The sequence below is a fragment of the Hirundo rustica genome, chromosome 2, assembly GCF_015227805.2.
Source record: "Hirundo rustica isolate bHirRus1 chromosome 2, bHirRus1.pri.v3, whole genome shotgun sequence".
NCBI classification, from domain to species: Eukaryota; Metazoa; Chordata; class Aves; order Passeriformes; family Hirundinidae; genus Hirundo; species Hirundo rustica.
Genome location: NC_053451.1, coordinates 4,155,559 through 4,176,479, shown reverse-complemented (window position 1 = coordinate 4,176,479; position 20,921 = coordinate 4,155,559). Strand labels below are relative to the sequence as shown.

The 20,921-nt window shown below is 40.3% G+C and overlaps 1 protein-coding gene across 2 annotated transcripts; it reads right to left on the bottom strand.

The window, feature by feature from the left end:
• Positions 1–2,768: 2,768 nt before the first annotated feature.
• On the bottom strand, positions 2,769–20,332 carry ARL6 (ADP ribosylation factor like GTPase 6). 2 transcript variants are annotated; one of them, XM_040056957.2, is made up of 8 exons: positions 20,279–20,332; positions 17,586–17,736; positions 15,735–15,796; positions 13,920–13,988; positions 11,460–11,554; positions 7,614–7,743; positions 6,124–6,179; positions 2,769–3,611 (listed from the first exon to the last, which is right to left on the bottom strand). In XM_040056957.2, exons 2-8 carry the CDS (start codon positions 17,706–17,708, stop codon positions 3,586–3,588), a joined length of 561 nt encoding a protein of 186 aa, XP_039912891.1. In that variant the 5' UTR covers positions 17,709–17,736; positions 20,279–20,332; the 3' UTR covers positions 2,769–3,585. The 2 variants fall into 2 exon arrangements, with proteins under 2 accessions (XP_039912891.1, XP_039912892.1); XM_040056958.1 differs by lacking the exon at positions 20,279–20,332 and adding an exon at positions 19,999–20,130.
• Between the last annotated feature and the right edge of the window lie 589 nt (positions 20,333–20,921).

Sequence of the window (20,921 nt, the reverse complement as noted above, 5' to 3'; positions counted from 1 at the left end):
TGGTCTTTTACAGCAGCTTATCTTTCATATTAGTGAATAAAACACCCCAAGGAAATCACAGTTAGAGGGCTGAGATTAAAAGGAGGCTCCATTACATTTACATCCTCACACTTAGAACTGCACTTGCTTCATGTGAAATTGCCAGGGAGTGTTGAGGCCACGCATGCTCTCAGCACAGCTACAAGGGGTAGTTAAACACGAGGTTCCCATGGAATGGTGTTCTCAGTACGAGGGAGGTGCAGCTAGAAAATCAGGATTTACACATTGACCTGATAGCCCCCCCTCAGTAAAGTGACCTAGAAGGCAACACTTTGTATGTGAAAACAATTGCACCATATTTCAGCTGAAAATGCTAGTCTTAAACCTGACCAGGCATATATAAAGGAAATGAATAAATATGTAGGTGGGCAGTGTGCTTAGAAGCAACAGCACAAAACACTCAGTGGGACGTAAAGATCAAATTCCCTGAGTCACTTTTGGTCACTCTACTGCCCTTCAAGTTACCAACTTAATGCTCACACCTACAGTAACGTGGATCAAAAAAAAAGGAATATTCCCTTGTCTGCTTTGTTCCTCAGGCACAAAGAACTTGTCAATGCAAACTGTCTTGGAGCACCCAGATAGAGCTCATTCATTACTTTAGCATCCTGAATGGAATGGGAGAACGGCATGGAAGTCTGACAGCCACAAAAACCAACTCCAAAGCAGCCTTTTGCACGGATGTATGAGGATTTTGGGCATCCTTGTACCAAATTCAACATTTTTAGAGCAACTCAGGGCTCCAGCACCTGTGGATATTAGTTACTTATGCCAGTATAGCAAGGTGAGAGAATAAGAGGTCAACATGCAGAGATCCCCTCAAGAGGCTCTGTGTTCACAGAATGATGACAAATGTTCTAAAAGTGAGAGATAACTAATGGCTGAAGCAGTAATAAGGGGGGAAAAATAAAAATCCAGCATTTTGCTAATATGACTGCTCCCATTTCCATTCCTTCCAACAGGTCTCCATTCAGACCAGTGGCCCCATAGGGGAGGAACAGAAAGAGATGTTGCAGAACAAAATCAAACACCAAAAAAGCAAGAAGGAGAACAATAATAGAAGTACAAAATTAACTTTTCTAAAAGCACTTACTAACCACATTAGAGAGCAAAATATAAAATATATTAGAGTACTTCTTTCAGATTGGTGGATGGAAGAACAAGGCAGTAGGTTCAAACAGGTTCCCATGACAGTAAAGGCAATCCACAAGATACACCTAGCACTTTATGCAGTTCAAAATAAAAAATCAAAAAATAATCACAAAACCATCAAGATCCACACTCTTCAAGGAAGTCAGAAATGCAGTTGGATTCCATGTAAGAACTTAAATTTTCTTTGGTAGAAAAGAAACTGTTAACTTCAAATTGAATGTTTCATTTAAATAAGACATACAAGTGAACCACAATAATTACAAAATACTTATACACAGCAAAACAGTTTTATAAGTATTATTTTCAAGAGAATGGTTTTAGATTAGATATTAGGAAGAAATTCTTTACTGAGAGCGTGGTGAGGCATTGGCAGCGTTTCCCAAGGCATTTGTGGTCTTTCCACCCCTAAAATTGTTCAAGGCCAGGCTGGACAGAGCTCTGAGCAACCTGAATGGTGTCCCTTGTCCTAGGAAAGCAGGGGCTACAACTCAATGATCTTTAAGGTCCCTTCCAACACATTATTTTAATTACTGTATTATCCAAAGCAAAGTAAACCAGAAAATTATCTGCTCACAATTAGAGGAAAACTTCTCAGAATTATATATTACTGTTCCTCCTTTGAATATTTTTGTCTAGCTACTTAGATTCAGAGTTGATAAAAGGACAACGGTGTCACAGAAAGAGACATGAAAATACTTCCATGACAAACTGAACTGTGAGAACCACAGCATCCTGTAAGAAAGATTTCTTACACTGAGATTTTCTTCCGGCAAAGCAGGGGAGTTAAATTTAACTATTTAATAAATGAGAGTACATGACACTGTTCTCCCATTTCAGCTCCCTTTGCTCCAAATATTTCTGTCTGAGGTGAGGCCTAGAAGGCTTGCTGACAGAACATTTGTGTGTTTTATATGCTAATGGGTGTAGGGGGAAGCTTTTGCAAGAGCTGCATGTTACCTGTCCCACAGGGATCAGGTAATCACTGAGTTAAATGGAGTCTTCAGCACTGCCAGGGTCAGCCTGCTCTTTCCTGAAGAGGGAGGAGGGATTGAAAGGGAAGAGGTGGCAGAACAAAACTAAAGTTCTTAATTTGTTATCTATGGTACATCTTTGGAGCCAGAAAGTTGATTACATTTAGTTTTGAAAGTAAAGTAGTCTTCATACACAACAGACATGTACAACACATTTCATAATAATGATCTAGCAAATCAGTGAGCTGTCTCTTAACTGTGTTCTCAAAATGCAACTTGCAAGAAACTGATGCACAGGAAGTTCCACCTGGACATGAGGGAGAACTTCTTCACTGTGCAGTGACCACACACTGGAACAGACTGCCCAGAGAGGCCATGGAGTCTCCTTCACTGGGGATATTCCAGAACCACCTGGATGCAATCCTGCATGTGCTCTGGGACGTTCCTGCCTGAGCAGGGAGGTTGGGCCAGATGACCCCACTGTGGTCCCTTCCAGTCTGACCCATCCTGTGACTCACATGCTCCTAAGGGATGTGGAAGAGCAGTCTAGTCGATTAGGCAGTGTAAAAAATGTACACAATTAATAAAAAAACCCCTTGGCAACAGAGATACCATTTTATTACATACACAGTGCTATATCCACTTGAATATGGATAAACAAATTCCAAATGAAACTAATAGAAAACCAAAAATCTCTAGGATGTGAAGACCATTAATGAGCATAATAAAGTTAAAAAACCCAATCAGGGCATGTCATATATTTTAAGTTTTATTGATGGGAATGCAAATATAATCATGGCAAAATCACAAAAACAATTTGTAACATTTCATTAAAAGCAATTCCTTAAAAACATCTGCAATCATCTATAATAAATACACTGAACATTTGAATACTTGTATCTTTAATCAAAATATTCTTATAGAGAGATGGATAATAAAAACCCAATGTCAAACTTTAATATAAAAAAATGGCAGTAATGCCGAAAACTAGGCATCTAAAATCAGTAGGTATCTTATGTAGCTGGATTTTGGGAAGTGCTGATTATTCTTTCTCTGGAAAACAAATATTCCCATTTACTCAAAAGGTGTTCCCCCAGAAAACAGAGGGGCATTTACTGAAGGCTAATTATCACCTAAACCTCAAATGAATGCAGATGTTTGTTGTTAGCACAATTTTTTTTTTTTTTTTTTTTTGTGTACACTCTCCAGTCACCAGATTCAATTTAATTCATTAATGTGCATACCTGAGGTGCTAGGTTGTCTACATTCAGTTTTCCTGGAAGAGATACTAAACTGAAACAAGTCAATACAGGATATTTTAGTTGAATTGTTCATCTTCTTCAAATCACTCTTCCTTTCCAAGGAACTTGTTCACCTACTGACAAAGGGTGTAAAAGAACCCCATAGGTCCTTTATTTATCTCTCATGTCTTCATTGCTTGCATCTGACCTGTTAATAAAAAGAAACATCTAGTCTTAGCACCAGATGAATTCTCACTGCATTTTTCTCTTTGGAAACATAAAATAGATCTAGGTATTTTGGTGTAGCTACAAGAACGGGGGACAATGCAGAGTTGTTTTCAACTTGCTCTCTCATCCACTCCTGAAATTCCTGTACAGCCAAGTTGTTTTCCCCAAATCTTGCTAATTAAACAGGCAGACTCTTCCACTTAATTCAATTTTTACCTTCTTCAGGCTTATAAGATCCTTTTGATGATAATAAAACCTGGGAGTTTGTTTTATGAAGTATGCGTTTCAATTCCTTGTACACATTTTGGCTTCCACTTAACTGAACATGAACTGCCCAACAGCAAAAGATTTAAAGTTTGGTTTCCAATAACTCACATGAAAACTCTGCTCTCAGTAGCCACACTTCTCCTTATTGCTGCCTGGTTGCCACTTCTCAACTCACTTCAAATGTTTGCATCCAGCATCCCATCCCATTACAAAACGTGGTAATCAGCACAATTTCCCCCACTAAGGGGGAATGCTGTGAGACAGGTTTGTTTTACCCTGTGGAGGATGTGCTGTTGCAAAAGCAACCCCATTACAAAATAGGAAAATAACAAACTCAGCCTTCACCGGGGAAAAAAAAAAAAACCAACCCAGAATTTTCTGCCCCTGCCACCCCAGCTGTGAAATGGATCTGGGAAAAGTAATTAAGGAAAGCTTGGCTGCTGACAAGAACAGTGCAGTCATTCACCAGGTGTCATTTCCTCCCCTGAATTTTATGGCATCCCCAGGCTGTGATTTAGGGGCTACCATAACTACAGAGTAGTTCCAAATATTTCCATCTAGTGCTCTAGGAATGAGGAGAATCAAGAGTAAAAATTTGTTCTTGAAATATCAAAGTATTCAGCTTTTAAACATATAATTGCCAAACTACACGTGCTTAGGTAACAGCACAGTTTAAACTCAAGCCCTCTCAAGCTTTTGGGGTCATTGACAGGGAGTTAAAGGAAATTTTCAGCTAGAACCCATCCATGAGGATTTTCAGCTCAGAAAATTAACAAGTTTAACACTCTGTAAGAAGTGAATAGTTATGAAGAGCTATGTGAGTGACAGCAGAAACATCTGTTTGCTGTGCTTAAAAAAAATCTATATATGTAACTTAAATATTTTGTCATAAAATATTTACACGAGCATTTGAGACCCTTTAAGGTAGTATCAAGCTATGTACAAACCCCAAATTTGGATTGAAACTCAAAGGGTTCCTCCAAGAGAAGCAGAGACCCTGAACATAGCAAGAAAACATTACTAAGCCAGAACTATGCCTGAAATTAGGAAAAATTGTGGTCTGGAATCCGCCTCTATGATGATAGGATACAAGAGAGGAGGAAACCCAATGCCAAGATCCTGGTTGCCCGCACTAGAATTATTTTAGCTGGCGGAGGGCACAACACTACTCTTCCGTAGGGCAGTAAATCTCTTTCTAAAGACTGTTTTTGGCGAGCAGCCCTCCCTCTGAAAACACGAGCGAATGTTTTTGCACTCTACAATAACTCGGTAAAACAAACCATCTTTTTCTAGCCAGCAGGACAGTGTAAGTGTCCCCGGAGCGGTGGGGGTGAGTGAAGGCGGGCCGGGCTGGCTGTAACCCTTTCGGAAGGAGGCTCTGTCCCCGGGCCAGCGCTGACACCCGGCGGCCAGCGGGGCACAGCACAGGCGGGTGCTGCCGCTCCGCCGAGCCCGCGGCACGGAACATCTCACAGCACAAGCAACGCCAGGCAGGCAGCTAAAACTGGGACGGGTCTGCCAAAACTCTGCCACGCTTCACTAATCTAAACACTGAGCAGGACAAGAGAGACCAGAGCCTCACCAGCACACAACAGAAGGAGACACAACATCTGTACCAAGTTTGTAATTACCCAACATCTGTACCAAGTTTGTAATTAAAGATGCTGGATGTCAGACATCATCCAAGGTGGATCCGATATTTTCCATGCAGTTATGAGTGTTTGCATGTTCTATAATCGTTACAGTGTAAGAAGTTCCTCTTTTGGCTCTGGATTAAAGAGCTGAAGGTGTCTAATTAAAACCAATGTATTTGTCTGCGTACTCGGCTTATTTTCTTTTACCATTTTTTGATACGTAACATTAAGTTATGTAAAACAGGGACAGGACATTAAGAATAAATTAAAGAAGAAACTGAACTACCACAATAAGAAATTGAAGTGTGACAGCTGGTATTGTTTAAATGAAAGGGCTACACTGTTTGCAAGAGTGTGCATTAGTGTTTCATAATACACACCTTGGCCAGGGAAGCCCACACGATATTTTGTGTACATTAAGGAGGTAAATGAAAGGCAAATATGAGCTAGATCTTTAGTACTCACTGTGTAATTTGATCTGACAGCAAAAATGGACAGAAAGAAAACAAAGGAAATTATAAAGAAAAAACCTTACAAAATGAAAGAGTTGAACAGAATGAAAATAGAGCAAGAGAATTACATATGATATACCTTGGAGCCAATCCACACCTTCTTGTAATCCTTCTCCTTTAAGAGCATCGCTGGCACTGAAAGAAACAAACCAAATTTCAAAAACATTGTAAAAATACCAATTTTAGTTGAGTCATCACCAAACTTGTAATTTAGGTAATTGCAAAGTAGCGTCAGGTACAGTTTCCTTAAGTTTTCTTCCCATGGAGAAGACTGCTCCTCAAATGATATAGAGTACCTTCCCCACAGGGAAACACCATGAGTGATCTCTTTCGATTCCAGTTTCAAGGCACAAGGAATCATTCCTAGAACACGAGGGGCTTTGGGAGAGCTCCCACACGAGACAGACATGTTCTGCAGCACCTCCCTCCTCAGACAACGCTGTGAAAGATGTTTACTCCCTCCAACAGCAGCCAGGAATCATGGAATCATTTAGGCTGGAAAAGACCTTTATGATCAAGCCCAAACGTCCTCCATGCAGTTCCTACACACGGTGAGAATGCTGGAGTACTGCGAGGAGGAATTATGTGTGTGTGTACACACTTCATTGTAACAGCAACCCCAGGAGCATCTGTTAATGTATGAAACTATTCTGCTACACCGACAGCAGTGTAAATTCACCTTCTGAATCACTGGGGGATAACTGTTTAAATGCTCCTCATTCTCCAGTTTATGAAAACCAGCACAGCAGTGAATCTGGACTGTAACAGCAGTTCCCTATAAAACGATCTTCCAAGAAGCTTGGGAATTTATGAGTGTGATTTCTGGACAAAAACAATGTCCAGGTAATCAAGTTTAACATTGAAGCCTAAAATGAAAATTTTAGCTCTCAGCAGTCTTTAGCTGCTGATTTCACTTTTATTTATTACAGCTGAAGACTTTAATAGGACAAAAACCTCACTTTTATAAAGCACTTCTGATAAAAGGAGAGTTTTTTCCTTGGTAACACAAGCACTGAGTAAAGCTTACATCCTTCAGGAAGAAAAGACTAGTTCCTGCAGCTAAAAATCCCCTCAAACGCTACTGGGTAGAAAGAGTACAGTGCCCTTTTGAATACAGAAGAGAACAGTTTGCTAAATGGCCTTTCAACAACAGTTTACTGAAACATCTGCAGAGTGGAAAAAAACTCAAAAGGTTTTATATTGATATTCTAAAACCCTCAAGGTAATCTAGCAGGAGAACCCTGATAACAATTCTACTCAATTTCCCAGCAAAATATAATGGCAACTCTTCTTCTGATATCAACCCTGCTTTCTCATTTCACTGGAAATCCTCCATTCCATCACTTGGCTAACAATTCTGCTGTGAAAACTTTAAAGACAAAGTCTAAATGAATACATTGTACATTTAAGTAAGTTTTACCATAAGTATTTTGCTATTACTACTGTTTCAGATGTGGAATCTGTCTTTTATCTACCCCGTTTATTTTATACAGTACTGAGTGGCACGACAGGGCTAAAATAGGAATGCACAAAGCACGCCAATAAAAGGATAGAAAAAGAGAACTTTACCAGATATGCCAGGGCTTGTCTTTGATGTTTTCTAGGGACAGCAACTGAGACACTTTCACAGATGACACTGCATCCCTGAGGTCCATCTTGTTAGCAAAGAAGAGAATAGGCAGTCGACGGTGTTTAATATCTAGGCATGAGCAGAGACAGAAGCCTCAGGACAGGAGGCACCACTCAATCATCTCTGCATGGAACAAGGCACAAACAACACACAAAGGTACTTTGCTCACCTGTAGCTGGAGTTCTCTGAAGGTTGTATCCTACCAAGATGCACACACTGTTGGGTCACCTGGCCTCTGCTGCATGCTTCCAGAATGCTCACAAACTTCCTTGCAGGTTTTGGAATCTTCCACCCCCTCTCCCCCTACCTTATACCCACATTTCAAACTGGAGATAGGAATTGCTGGTGAAGCTGAGGAACAAGAGATCAAACCACTGCCTACAAACACTGCACATCTCTGCTTAGTAAGGACTGGATGTATAAAATGGATGGAAAAAATAATTTGTGTTCATTCATGATGTCACAACAACAGCTGGGAAGGGTAGTCTGAGAATTAGTGTTCTGGAAAGCATCCATTACTTCATAGAACTTATAAAATTGGGAAAAAATGCACATGTCAGGACATCCTTTATTCTCCCTTCCCTTGAAGGACTTCTTCTCCAGAAGCTCTTTCAGCCAGCCGTGAGAACTATAGACCAAAGTACTCTGGTAGTTTATGGGATACTTACACATGGACAAACTTAAACCTCACATATGACCCCAAAAGATTATGTGGTGATTGAAAGGAAACAAAGTATACTCTCTTCAAAGTTACAGATGTAACCCTGCCAAAAAAGTTACCAATACCAAGACTAACTCTCAGAGTTTTTGATATTATTTGTACAAAAGATGATATACAGGATTAGAGAAAATCTAGGTTTTAGTCTATCCATCAGTGCTTGATAGGAAAAGAGCTTACACACTACCACCTCAATGAAAATTGCTTAACAGGCTCTTTTCAAAATAGTAAAAAAAAAGGTTATTTCACACAGGAAACTAGGTGACGATTTATTTAAAAATGTCAAACATAAGCCATCTACCCCTGCTCATGGGCACGAGGATGATAAAACCCCCCAAATCCCAACAAACTTTCAGTGCTGAAATGGTTTGAACTTTCCTAATTATGTTCTTTTCCAACTCCCCACTAAACCTTTCCACAGAATCAGTGGAATGACAACACTACCTCCCCATATTCATTCAGAGATGTAAGTGCTGATCAAAACAATGACAATTTGCACAAACTATTTACCCTGACAGGGGCTCTTTTGTCCTCTGATATCCATAAAAACAAGTCAAAGGCCTCAAAATACAAGCACAGTATAACTAAATCTCTGATTTGATTCCATAGTTGAAAGCTATTGAATCTCCTGACTGAAGCATTTAGATTAATTTACAGTATAATTGAATGAACCCTGGTACCCACAGGTCCCAGGTTATGGGTAAATTAAAATCACATAAATTAGCTGACATCGCATATGCAAACAGCCCAGTTAATCAAGGAGTTTCCAGTGCTTTCCTAAACAATTAGAAAGGGGCACAACCTACCCACCCAGACTCATAATGCACACCCAAAGATATTTGCTGAACAAAGTCGTGGTCACAGAAATTTGTATTATTTCCTAATGTGCAGTATTTCCCTCCCACACTTTTCACAGTTACTAATGGAAAGCAAACATTTCCTAGCTGCAAGTGTTTATGAATTAACAGATTAAAAAAATAATCCAGACACTAGATGTGTGATGCGCAATTTTACACAAAGAGTTTCAAATTTACAAATATTTCAGTTTAGTTTAGAAGCACGTGCTGGAGGTCAAGTGACCCAAGAGTCATCATCCAGGTGATCTACCATCTTTCAAAGTGCTGAAGAACGAAATTTGAATAAAACCCAAAAATATGATACAATTATCATTAAGCTGTTATTTGAAGAGTGCATTGCCCATTAACGTAAGTAAAAATGTTTTCTAGCCCTGATGCACAAAAGAGTCCCAGGTAGTACAACTTCTAACCCCATTAATGCTTCACAGGACACATTCCCTTCATTCCCTTTCCCTCAGGCAAAGCCTGGCAAAAATACAGGGAACTCTTTTACTGTGGGATTGCTCAGATTTTCAGAGACAGGAAGTGATTCAATTCCATTTAAAACTTAGGTAAACAAGTACATTTAAACCAGTCCAGGAGGATGACACAGACAGAAGCACAGATTTGGAGAAAGGAGTGTATGCAGTGAGAAAGGCAGAACACTAATGCAAATAAAAAACCATTGATATAGCAAACCAGCTGTACATTGATTAACCTAACAGCTACTTTTATTGAACACTATCCTACAAGAACTTTTAAAGCCCTTTGGTTCTCTTCCGTGTTGTATATCAAAACTGATAATTCAGTGACACTGTTGCTGTGTTGGAGCTAAGCCCCTCCAAGGCAGAAATACACCACTGCTCTCTCTTGGCTCTCGGGATAGCACTCAGTGGCCAGAACCTGGTCTTGTGTAACTTGAAGACACAAATTCAGGAACAACTGAACAACACTGACCTGCTAGGTCAGCATTAGTGACCTGGTGATGCCTAAATGAAAAGCCTCACCCATGGTTGCTTCTATTCTGTCTAAACATTTTCACTCTTCTGCCCTCTATTAAACAACTTCTTCCAGCAGTCTTTACCTCCAACCCTTGGTTCTGTGTGGTTCCACTTTACTAACAGAATTGGCTTTTGCTGCTGCAGTTAATTCCTGATTTGGTACAAAGTGCCCTGGCTTCTGTGTAATCCACCTGCAGCCTTTGGCTCACCTCTTCCTCCCTGTGATTTTTGTAACACTGTCTTTTCAGTGTCTGCATTTGAAGTAGCCCATACCCTTGAGGACTTACTCTCTAATGAGGAATTAGAGAATAAGAAGGCTCCAGCAGCTCCAGCATCTTTGTTGAGGAATTGAAGTGTTATATACAACCATCACGGAAAATAAAGTCATGGGAACATATTTGTCCCTATCGCACAATGCTTTCCTTAGAAATGCAAGTCAGCTTTTCCTTTCTTATTTTCAGCATGGGAATCTCACAAGTTAAGGCTCTATCAGTTTAATAAATAATTAAGGAATTATAGGATTATTTCACTTTTAAACTTCCTAGATGCAGTTTTATATTCTGGTTAGGCAGAGCAACTACTAGAAGTGCTGAAAGTCAAAATTGCATATTGCTTACAGACATATCCCAATAATGTTATATACATGGAATGGCAAAGCATTGACTGATATCAGAACTTAATTAAGGTGCAGTCTTGTGTAAAAAAAAAAAACTCAAATCAAACCCCTAAAACCAAGACCCTGATCATAAATCCTCTCATATCCTCTTCTATAGGGAATTGAAACTGACTGGTGTAATTATCCCTCCTTATTTATGGCTAAAGCATAAAAAAATTACAGCGAAGACGGCAAAAGAAAGTTCAATGTTGCGCTAAAGGAATTAGCTGTCCTCATGGCAAAAGCAAACAGGGAGACACGGTTTTGTCTGTGCTGGTCATCACAAGAAACCTCTCCAGCTTCCAACTCAGAGACTATTCTTTCTCAAAACAATGTAACTTTTGATCTATATCGATTAATAAGAGACCAACCCAACTCAGAGTGGAAAGCTGAAGGTGACCAAGTTCTAAATGCCAATAGGTAAAAAAAACCCCACAAGTTTTTCCAGACTATTATTGTGCTAATATTCAAGAATGGTTAAAATATTTGCAAAGTACTCAGAATGTGTCAGAAAAGGCCTTTTCTTAAGACAACACAACAAATATGGACACAGAAGGGGAAAAAAGCCTCCTCACCTGGATGATTCAGAAGGGTGTCAAGTTCTTCTTTGGCCACAACCATTCTTAATTTGTCACTGCTATCAATGACAAAAATAATGGCTTGGCCTTCTCTGCATAACATAAAAAGAGCAAAGAGGCAAATTACAGGTTCTCAAACTGTGAATAAGAAAATGCTTCAGAAGAAACACCAAGAAAAAATTCCAAACAAACCTGCTTTTTCTTCTGATTTTTGTCATTGTTATTTACTATTAACCTAATGATTCAGTCTTATTTCTGAAATTCAGTATCTTGGTAACATGCATCATTATTTTAGACACGAGGCTGTCACCTGCCCCTACAAGGTTCAGTCTCCACACACTTAGAAAAGCTTGATTTTACTACCCAGACTGAAAAATGAACTCAAAATGTAGCCAACTGCTATTTTGACATGGTGGCCAGGCAGAAAAAAACCCCATAAAGACAGATCTTTGCAGAGATTCAGTATTTCCTGTACTAAAGTTTATTTAGAGAAAGGTCAAATACCATTTTAGAAAAAACCTGTGTCCACAGCTAGGCATATGCAGGTTATTTTAACCTTTACATATCCTGCATAAACAGGATCTTTCTTTTTTTGTTCAAATAACAGGTTAAAACTTTCAGCTATTTCAAATCATTAGAACATTTTGCTGGTAGTATGACCACAGACACAACCTATATGCATATACTCAATTCATTATTTCAGGATGTTACTGATATTTTATGATTTGATGTTCCATTTATTGAAACTTATTTTGAAAACCAATTAGTCTCACCAATTAATAATTCACTAGTTATAAACACCCACAGAAAGTATATTTACTTTATATTTTAATGCAATATTCACTTCTCCCTCACTTAACATTTCTCTGAGAGACCATTATGAATACATTCTTTAGCCTCCAGCACCATCTACCTTTGTATTTTGATAAGAAACAGTTCTACACCTACTGGAAGCCAGAGAAAACCTGAGCAGCCCAAGATTGTATGAGGAGGCCCATTCTTTTCTGGTGTACAGAACCTTTAGTAAATAAAGCTTTTGCATGAAAGCTCAAAATGCATAGGCAATTTTCACGAGCATAGAGTATTTTAGCAGAGGAACCAAGAGTACTGGCATGTATTCACCACCAAAAAAATAACTTCATGAAGAAGTAACAGGGATAAGGATACAACATGACTTCAGGATTATTCAAGATAAATGTACACAGAGGATGACCTAGAAGAAACTTTCAAACTAAAGAGAAGAAAAGTCCAGACTTGAAGGACTCCAGGGCAATTACTTTTTGATTTCCTGCAAAATTAAATCTTGCTTAACTTTATAAACTGAACAGCACATAATCATTTTACTAATATTTTTATTTAATTAATACTGATTATTGGTTTTATACTATTCTTAGAAGTTAATCTTAAATATGTGCCTACTACACTGGATCAGGACCAGAGGTGGACGCAAGTGCATATTTCACTGTCAGTATAACCTAAAAATCTCCTTTACTGTTACCAAGTTATTGTTAAGATGAAAAAGCCATTTATGCCCCACAAGGGATAAGTTACCGCATTAAATACAGCAATCACAAAAATTATTTGCTTATGAAGCACTCTGCTAGCATTTTGAGAGCAGCCTGAGGGCATCAGTTACTGAAATGCAAATCTAACACCCTTGAACAATGAAGATCTCCCAGCCAAATGTTTTCAATGCTAACATAATTTGCACAGGAAGGAGAGGAAGCATTAATCCTCAATTAAAAAAACAATTCAAGCTCTACCACAACTGAAATTAATATTTAATCAATATTATAATCTTCAGAGTTTCTCCCTTCTGTTTCTCCCAGCTACTTCTGCATGGTTTAGTATTGTTCACATTATCTAGATCAGGATCAGGCATTACAGAATAGCAATGAGACAATGCAAATAAAGATTAAGTTTCACTAAAAGCTCCAAAACCAGAGAATGGTGTCCATCTATTACCAAAAGGCAATACCAGAGTATTGTAAAGTACAGAGAATATCCTATTTAATAAATAACATTAAGAATGTTCATTCAGGTTGTTAGCTACATGTGCCTTACTCTCTGAAGTTCATTTCCCTCACCTCTAAAAGTCTCAGCCATCAGCCAATTATCTTGCAGGTTTTAAGTCGCTGACTTACCGAAGAACTGAAAAATTGGAAACCTGACTCATCTTGAGCTTTATTACAGGATTGGTTTTCAGGTTTCAGCATTTAAATCTCCTCTCCAGTACGTTCCCCCAAGTTGTCCCCGAAAGCACAGAATAACAGCAGATAAAAATTTTCCTTTGTTAGAACAGAAATTTTTATTTATCGACTAAACCTTCTGTCAAACACCAGGTATAAACCTTGTCTGAATCATTTCTAACCACTAGATATTATCAGACTTCTGTTTAAATAACCTACACAACAGTCAATATGAACAGCAGTGCTTTAAAATACATTATAGTCTTACTTGTAGTAGTGTTCCCAGAGGTCTCTGTATTTCCCTTGACCTGACATATCAAACACTGTGAAAGACAAACTGCAAAGAAAAGAAGCACATGAGGCCTGGAAAAAAAGAACAAAACCCAAACCACATCCATTCTCTTTGCTACCCTGACCAAAAAAACCCCAAAAAACCAGATCAAATTGAATCCCAGTCAAGTGAAAAAATTTCCCAAAGGAATTAGGGTTGCACTATCTGCCTTCAAATGATCCTACTCAATTTTGCAGTCTTATTATAGAAATATTTCACACTGGAAAAGTGTTTACTACAAAAGAACTAAACCAATTATTTAAAGTTACATCAAATGCAAAATAAGCTCCCATTCCATCTCTCTCTCTATCATGCTGGTATCAAATATTGTTTATGAGTAAATGAAATTCAGATGAACCATAGCTCAAAATCCATAGTGTCTTAAATTTTGTCCCTAGACAGGTATAAATGCAAAATAAAAGTGGTTGGTGGTTTTTTTTGTTTGTTTGTTTGTTTTGTTTTGTAATAAATAGATTCCACATTTAGGAAAATAAAAAATTACATTTTGGTTAAAAACGGGTGAGTTCAGATGACCAAGCTACAAAGGGCAGTCTTTGCCACGGTGAGATTTCACCCAAACACTACATACAGCAAGGCAACTCACTAACTTACTGAACACTACAAAAAGTTCTCATCTGCTCCTGAAATGTTTGGAGTTCAGAATTAGGCACTTCTTTTTTGGGTAGCCCCAAGCAGCTCCCCAGGTGGAGGCCACACCAAACAATTAGGTTAGGAAAAGGAAGCTCTCCAGACATCCTTTCCACTCTACGTCCAGACATAGAGTTGCGGGTTTGCCCGTTTGTACAGTTTGAGGTTTGGGGTGGATTTTTTAGGGGTTGTTTTGGGTTTTTTTTAATCATACTACATGGTGTATTTACAGGTCATCACCTCTCCTACTACAGGATGAGAATTAAAAAAAGCAATATAAATTAATTTACGTTCTCACGTAAGAAGTCCCAAACCTGTCTGATGTACTTTATTGAGACAGAGCTCAGCTGTGGAAGCTCTTAGAGAAATATGAAATCTCTCTGTCTCACATATCAGCTCAAGGAACAAACAATTTTCTCAGCTCAAGGAATAAACAATTTTCTGCAGACCTCCCACCCAGTGAGGCCATGCTGCTCAGTTTAAAGACTAACTGCACACACTAAAAAAAAATCCAGTGAAGGCTATGACATAACAAAATGATGGATGCTGCCTCCTTGAAATATCCTCTTGTCACGACATCCTTAATCTAAATCTTAGTCTTCAACTAATGACTTATTACTCTGTTTCCTGGCCTTTGCTCCTGCCACCTTTACCTTGCTAATGCTGTAGCCATCCTTTTGCATTTAATGAGATTACCCTGCAATCTGTTCAGAGTACCTCCAGTGAGAGTGCTTAATTTATGTTACCAGATTGAGAGTGGAATACAGGCTGCCGCCTCAGCAGCCGTCTCTCCCCCAGGCTGTAACAGTGCCCTATTCTGAAACTCAACAGACCAGGATCAGATGTTTTTATACATGCCACTGCAAAAAACCTAAAAATTTTTAAAATTTTTTAAGAATAATTTTATAGCAGCTCAAAACACGCATTATTTTCTAACACACTCAGTCCTGGATTATGATTAGGTCTCGTGGGTACTACATTTCAACTAACTGCAATGTCAGTACACCACCACAGTGATACTCGGGTACAAACCCACTGGGAGAGATAATTAAGTCCAACTATTGTACAATAATCATGAATGCTAATGAAGAAAGAAAGTACTACCTTGAAGTTTTGAATTTCTCTATACTGAATCCTATTGTTGGAACGATGTCCTGAGTTTGAGCCTTTGAAGGAAAGAAAGCACAGATTTTACAATCAAATTAGAAAATGCCAATACTGAAATATATTTGAAACATGAATACATCACAGATCTATTTTGGCTCCAAACTGTGTAAAGTTATTCAGAATCAAGGGCTTTGTATTTTCTGTGGAATAGAGTGAACACCACTGGAATTGCCAAAACACAAAGCATTACTAAGAGATCTGTCTGGTAACTGATTTACTACTGAGCTGGTCAAGGAACCAGCTAAGTTGGTGGAAAAGAATAGCTCCTCTAAGCAGCATCGATATTGAGCAGGAAGAAAGGTCACATCCCATAGATTACAGAGCTGTCTGAGAAAGTGACATGCAATCCTTGCACAGACTCCTAGAGCCCCTTATTCCAAACACCATCCACAGCCAGGTGCAGCAGAAACAACTGCAGACAGATGGAAATCATTTGGATTTACCAGACCCCAATATATTGCTCCTAGGGCAAAGCAGCAGTTCTTAGGAAGACTGGGTTGACCCAGAGCTTAAAATTACCTGATTCCATTGAATTTACCAAAATTAAACTGTTTTATTAACTTTGATCTAATGACATTTGTTGCATGTTAGACTGTTTGGCATGTCTTGCAAGGGTAGGACTTACACAAGTTAGATGCAAAGTTCTATCCTCCTATAAATACTCATTACAAAAAAAAAAATTATTCTACTTGTGTAATTCCCCTGAGAGCTTCCCTAATGCCCATTATTGTGATAAATCTCCAAGTCTGCATTCAACTCTAGTTAGGAATCCTTTACTGCTTAAGGCATGACATAAAAACCCTCTACAAAAGAGATCTCAGTAATTACATGAAGATAGAATTTGCCTGGTACAAATTGTAGCTTTTCTCCCAAACAACTGGCAGCAGATAGCAAGCAGTTTAGAGTCTTTGTTTATAAAGCTACTCAATTTTCAGTGGAAGAATAATTGCCAGGAATGGAAGAGCAGCAGACTCTTCACTATGTCACACTTTTTAAACAATGTCCAGTGGACTCATCAGGTAAAATTCAGTGAAAATTAATAATCATAATAACAACAATAACAACAACAACAACAACAACAATAATAATAGTAATAATAAAGCTGTGTCCTGATATAAACAGCAGAAATGAGTTTCCCAGGTGCACATAACCTTTGCACAACCATTGGCTTTGAACATGCCTACCAAAATTCATCTATTTCTAGTCCATATCTAGGAAAAAGGTAATCCTACTTTCAGAATATTAGGCATTCCTAGTGGCCTCAAACACTTTCACTGGATAAATGAACTGCAAGTATTAATTTGCTACTTAATTTGAAAATTATTCTGCTTTAAAAGCAGTGAAGTCAACCTTAGATGTGCATCTTCACATTATTACTTATTATTTCTTATGCACTTATTATTTTTTAGGAAAAGATTAAAATGAACATGCTAAGTTGTTGTGCAATTGAATTAAATGTACTAAATGTTCAACATCACTCGTAACTGCAATCCTGTGGCAATTATTTCAGTGATTTAAGTGACTGTTTAAGATCATGATTTCAGCCATCATAAACCCTTCCTTGATGGGTGATCTTAACAAAAGTGTGCCACAGTAACAGCGGGGGGGTTTTCAGAAAATAATGTGCGTGCGAACGCTTATCCTTAGTTTTAATTGGAAAATCCTACAATATATTTGCTCCACTGTGCTAAATCACGAGCTCTTCACATCTTTTCCATGGGCACAGTATAGCAGCATGCAAACCCAGCTCAAGCAAACAGCCAGCAGGGAACCAAGCAGCCTACTTACGTTTGAAGGTTTAAGTTTATTGATGATGGTTGTTTTGCCGCTGTTGTCCAAGCCAAGGCACAAGACGTGAACCTCCTTTTTCTTCAGCCCAAGCCATCCTGCCAGCTTGTCAAACAATCCCATGGCTGTGGCTGGAAATCACAGGGGTCACCTGCCGTTCAGGGAATCAGAGCTGTTGGAAAAGTGCTACACGCAGGGCAGCGCTGGCACCGAGGGCGGGCATGGGGCTGAGCAGCCTCGCACCTGGGAGAGGACGGTGTGAGCGGGACCCTACACAAACACAGCCCAGGGGCCGGCGCTGCACATAAGCACAAGGAGGGTAAGCTGATTACAGCCAGGAGGCCTCGATACCAAAGTAGACTGGCTGTTTATAGCCCTGTCTGTATCACACAATGCCCTTGATTTGCAGGGCAGAAAACGCTGCCGTCGTGCTGAGCAGCCCAAACAGGGCACAACTGCCGGGGCTCCCAGCAAAGCGAGCAAAACCAAAAGGAGCGCCATTATCTTTACCTCCAATTGCCAGCAGTCTGTCATTCGGACAACAAAACAGTATTGCCCTTCTTCAGCACCTGCTACATAAAATAATGCAGCACCTGCTGCATTAAATAAAGCACTCTCTGTTAATTCAATTCAAACTCTAATTCTAACAGGGTTTTGCCAATATTGACATGTACGAATCAGGAACTCTTCATTCACCACAAATAGAAGCTGATTAAAATAGATCCAACAGACACCAAAACATTCACCCACACGCCAGGGAGATGCCAAACCTCTCTGCTGCCCAGACTCTGAATTTACTGGCAGGGGTACATCGAAAGGAGCTTACATCACGTGTTCCCCTGCAACACCTGGCTAAACACGCTCTGCAAAGAGGATAACCCTCGCCTGTCCTGAAGGAATTCCACTAGAAATCATTTCAGCAATCAGACAGCTGAAAGCTTTGAGATGCCTTGAAGAATAAAGTATCTAATTCACACCTGGAGTGGTGAAGGCTGCTTTTTTTCTTAATAAATTAAAAACACACAGCACTGGACAACTCAGGTTGCAAGCTTAATTATCCCAGGAAATCATAGCAGGAGGAGAAAATAGTAAAAAACCCCCCATTAATAACAAATCTTTGATCGCACTTTTTCACTAACTGATTACAAAATGATGGTTACCTGTCTTTTAATAATTTTTAAAAATTACATTTAATAAAGTCACATCAGTAATCATTCTGGCTAAAGGATGACTTTTCCTTTTTGAATACAGATCTTTTTTTGAGCTTTATCTGGTGCATTTTGATTCAGGACCGGTCATGATCTACATTACAGCTACACAGAGTTATTACCAAGTTAAAACCCCCACATCATTAGTTATAGCATGTCTCTCATTCTAACTCCCTTTTTTTAAATGCCCCACTCCCTTACTAATCCATATAATACAACTCATAGAGCAGATTAAAGCTGTTTATTATCAAATTAACCTGATAAATCAACACCCTGCTCCAAGACACTTTACTTTCTTATCTATTCAAGGGCTTCATCTACATATTCTAGATGACAGGGTCAGAAAAATACATTGCAGACACTCCTAAAATGAAACATGAGGAAATACAAGCCCTTAAAAAAATAGTTCTAGGGCTTCACTTTTAAATCCAAAGCCCTAAATGCACAACAGTTCCTTGCAACATTTCAATTAGAGCAAAAGTTTCCTAGCAAATTTTCCTACCAGTTGGCACAGTCATTATTTAAGAACACAGCAGGAAAGAGATGTACCCTTGACTTCTTGCCCTGCCCCTATTTCCATGTTTTTTCTCATCTGTGAAGAGTTACAGCAGCTACAGCTGGCACAGGTGCCCTTTTTTCTCCTCTTTTTTGCCAGCTGATGCTTTGCCTACAGTGCTATACAGCATACATCAGACATCTCTGAAAATTATTTAATCCAGACTCTGATCTGGGAGCTTAACAGCAAACTCTATAAACTTTTTTCTTAAGGAAGGATATTCTTTCATGTCTGACCTTTGTCTTACTTTCAAGCCTAACCAACAGCAAAGGAGATTTATTCCATGAAACAGACAGCAGCCAACAAACAAGCTCTAAGTGATGTCCAGGTGTTAGAAAGCCAAATGAATGTTTTCGGTAGAACTGCCTTGTTTAGGTTTAGGGCTGGATACATTGCAATGGTCTAAGATCCAAAAGGAGGGAAAGACTGAGCATACGGACAAATAGCATGGGAAGCGACAGAATCATTAGCAAACAGAAGACAGGATACAAATCAATAAGAGAACTAGGTTATCTGCAGTCAGTGAACATTAATGCCTCTGTCTGCTAAAACGTATAAACAGCGAAAAGCTTCGGTAGTGGCCGCGCTGGCTTGGTGGATTTGCGTCCCAGCGTCCCCTTCCGCGCAGAACCAGAAATAAATCAAATACCTCGGCTCTGTGCGTGTCTCGGCCTCCGGCACACTACGAGCAAGGCCCTAATCCGGGACGACGCCTGGGCGCTCGGGACCGCAGCTCCCAGGGCCGCCCTTCCCTCCCTCCCGTCAGCGCCACAAGGCCTCGAGCCGCCCCGGCAGCCGGCAGCGGCCGCGGGTCCCTCCTCCCAGGCCGGGGCAGCCTCTCCCCTCCCCGAGAGGCAGGGGGTTCCCCCGGGAGCGCCGGTACCGGGTCCCCCCTCCCCGGGCGCGGCCCCCGCGGTCCCGGCACCGACCTGGGCCCGGGAGGCGCCGGCCGGGCCCGCGCGCCGCCGCCGCCGCCGTTGCCGAGGAAACCGGAGCCCCGCCCCCTCGCCGACCCACCAATCCCGTCCCGCCGCCACGCCCCCGCCCGGTCCGGCCAATGGCGGGGAGGGCACTGGGGCGGGGCCAGGCCTAGGCCACGCCCCCGGCGCGGTGGGGCTGTGGGGCGCGGGGGGGCTGAGGGACGCCCTTTTTATTCTCAGTGTGCCGCCGCTCTGGAATTGTCTGTTTCCAAGCACTGCCCCTCTTCCTCGCGTAGCAGCAACGAGAGTGCCTGGATAAATCCTCTTGAGGATTTGCGATTATCACAGAAGGAAAAGAAGAACGGCCGCCCGAGGTGTTGACAGCGCCTCCCGTTCCGAAGCGGGCGCTTTGGAGGAATAGGGAAAAAAACCTCAAATCCACGCGTCACTGGGGCGGCGGCAGCAGGAGGGCTTTGGGAGGAAGGCAGCCTGTCCAGGCCAGGCACAGAGGCTGCAAATACACTTCGAATTTTTTTTTTTTTTTTTTTTTTATTTTCCTGCATAGCATAGTCCCGTCAAACTGGCTGAAAGTCTGCTCTGTTTCCTGTACCAGGAAAGTTCCGACTAAAAGATGAGATTCCCTTGCAGTGGC

What these genes read in the sequence shown, in the direction of transcription:
- ARL6 (XM_040056957.2), bottom strand. Translation starts at nt 17,708, where the DNA reads ATGGGATTGTTTGACAAGCTGGCAGGATGGCTTGGGCTGAAGAAAAAG. An exon ending in ATAAACTTAAACCTTCAAAC is followed by an intron (nt 15,797 to 17,585) that starts GTAAGTAGGCTG and finishes TTTCCTTCAAAG; the next exon opens with GCTCAAACTCAGGACATCGT. An exon ending in CACCCTTCTGAATCATCCAG is followed by an intron (nt 7,744 to 11,459) that starts GTGAGGAGGCTT and finishes GCTCATGCCTAG; the next exon opens with ATATTAAACACCGTCGACTG.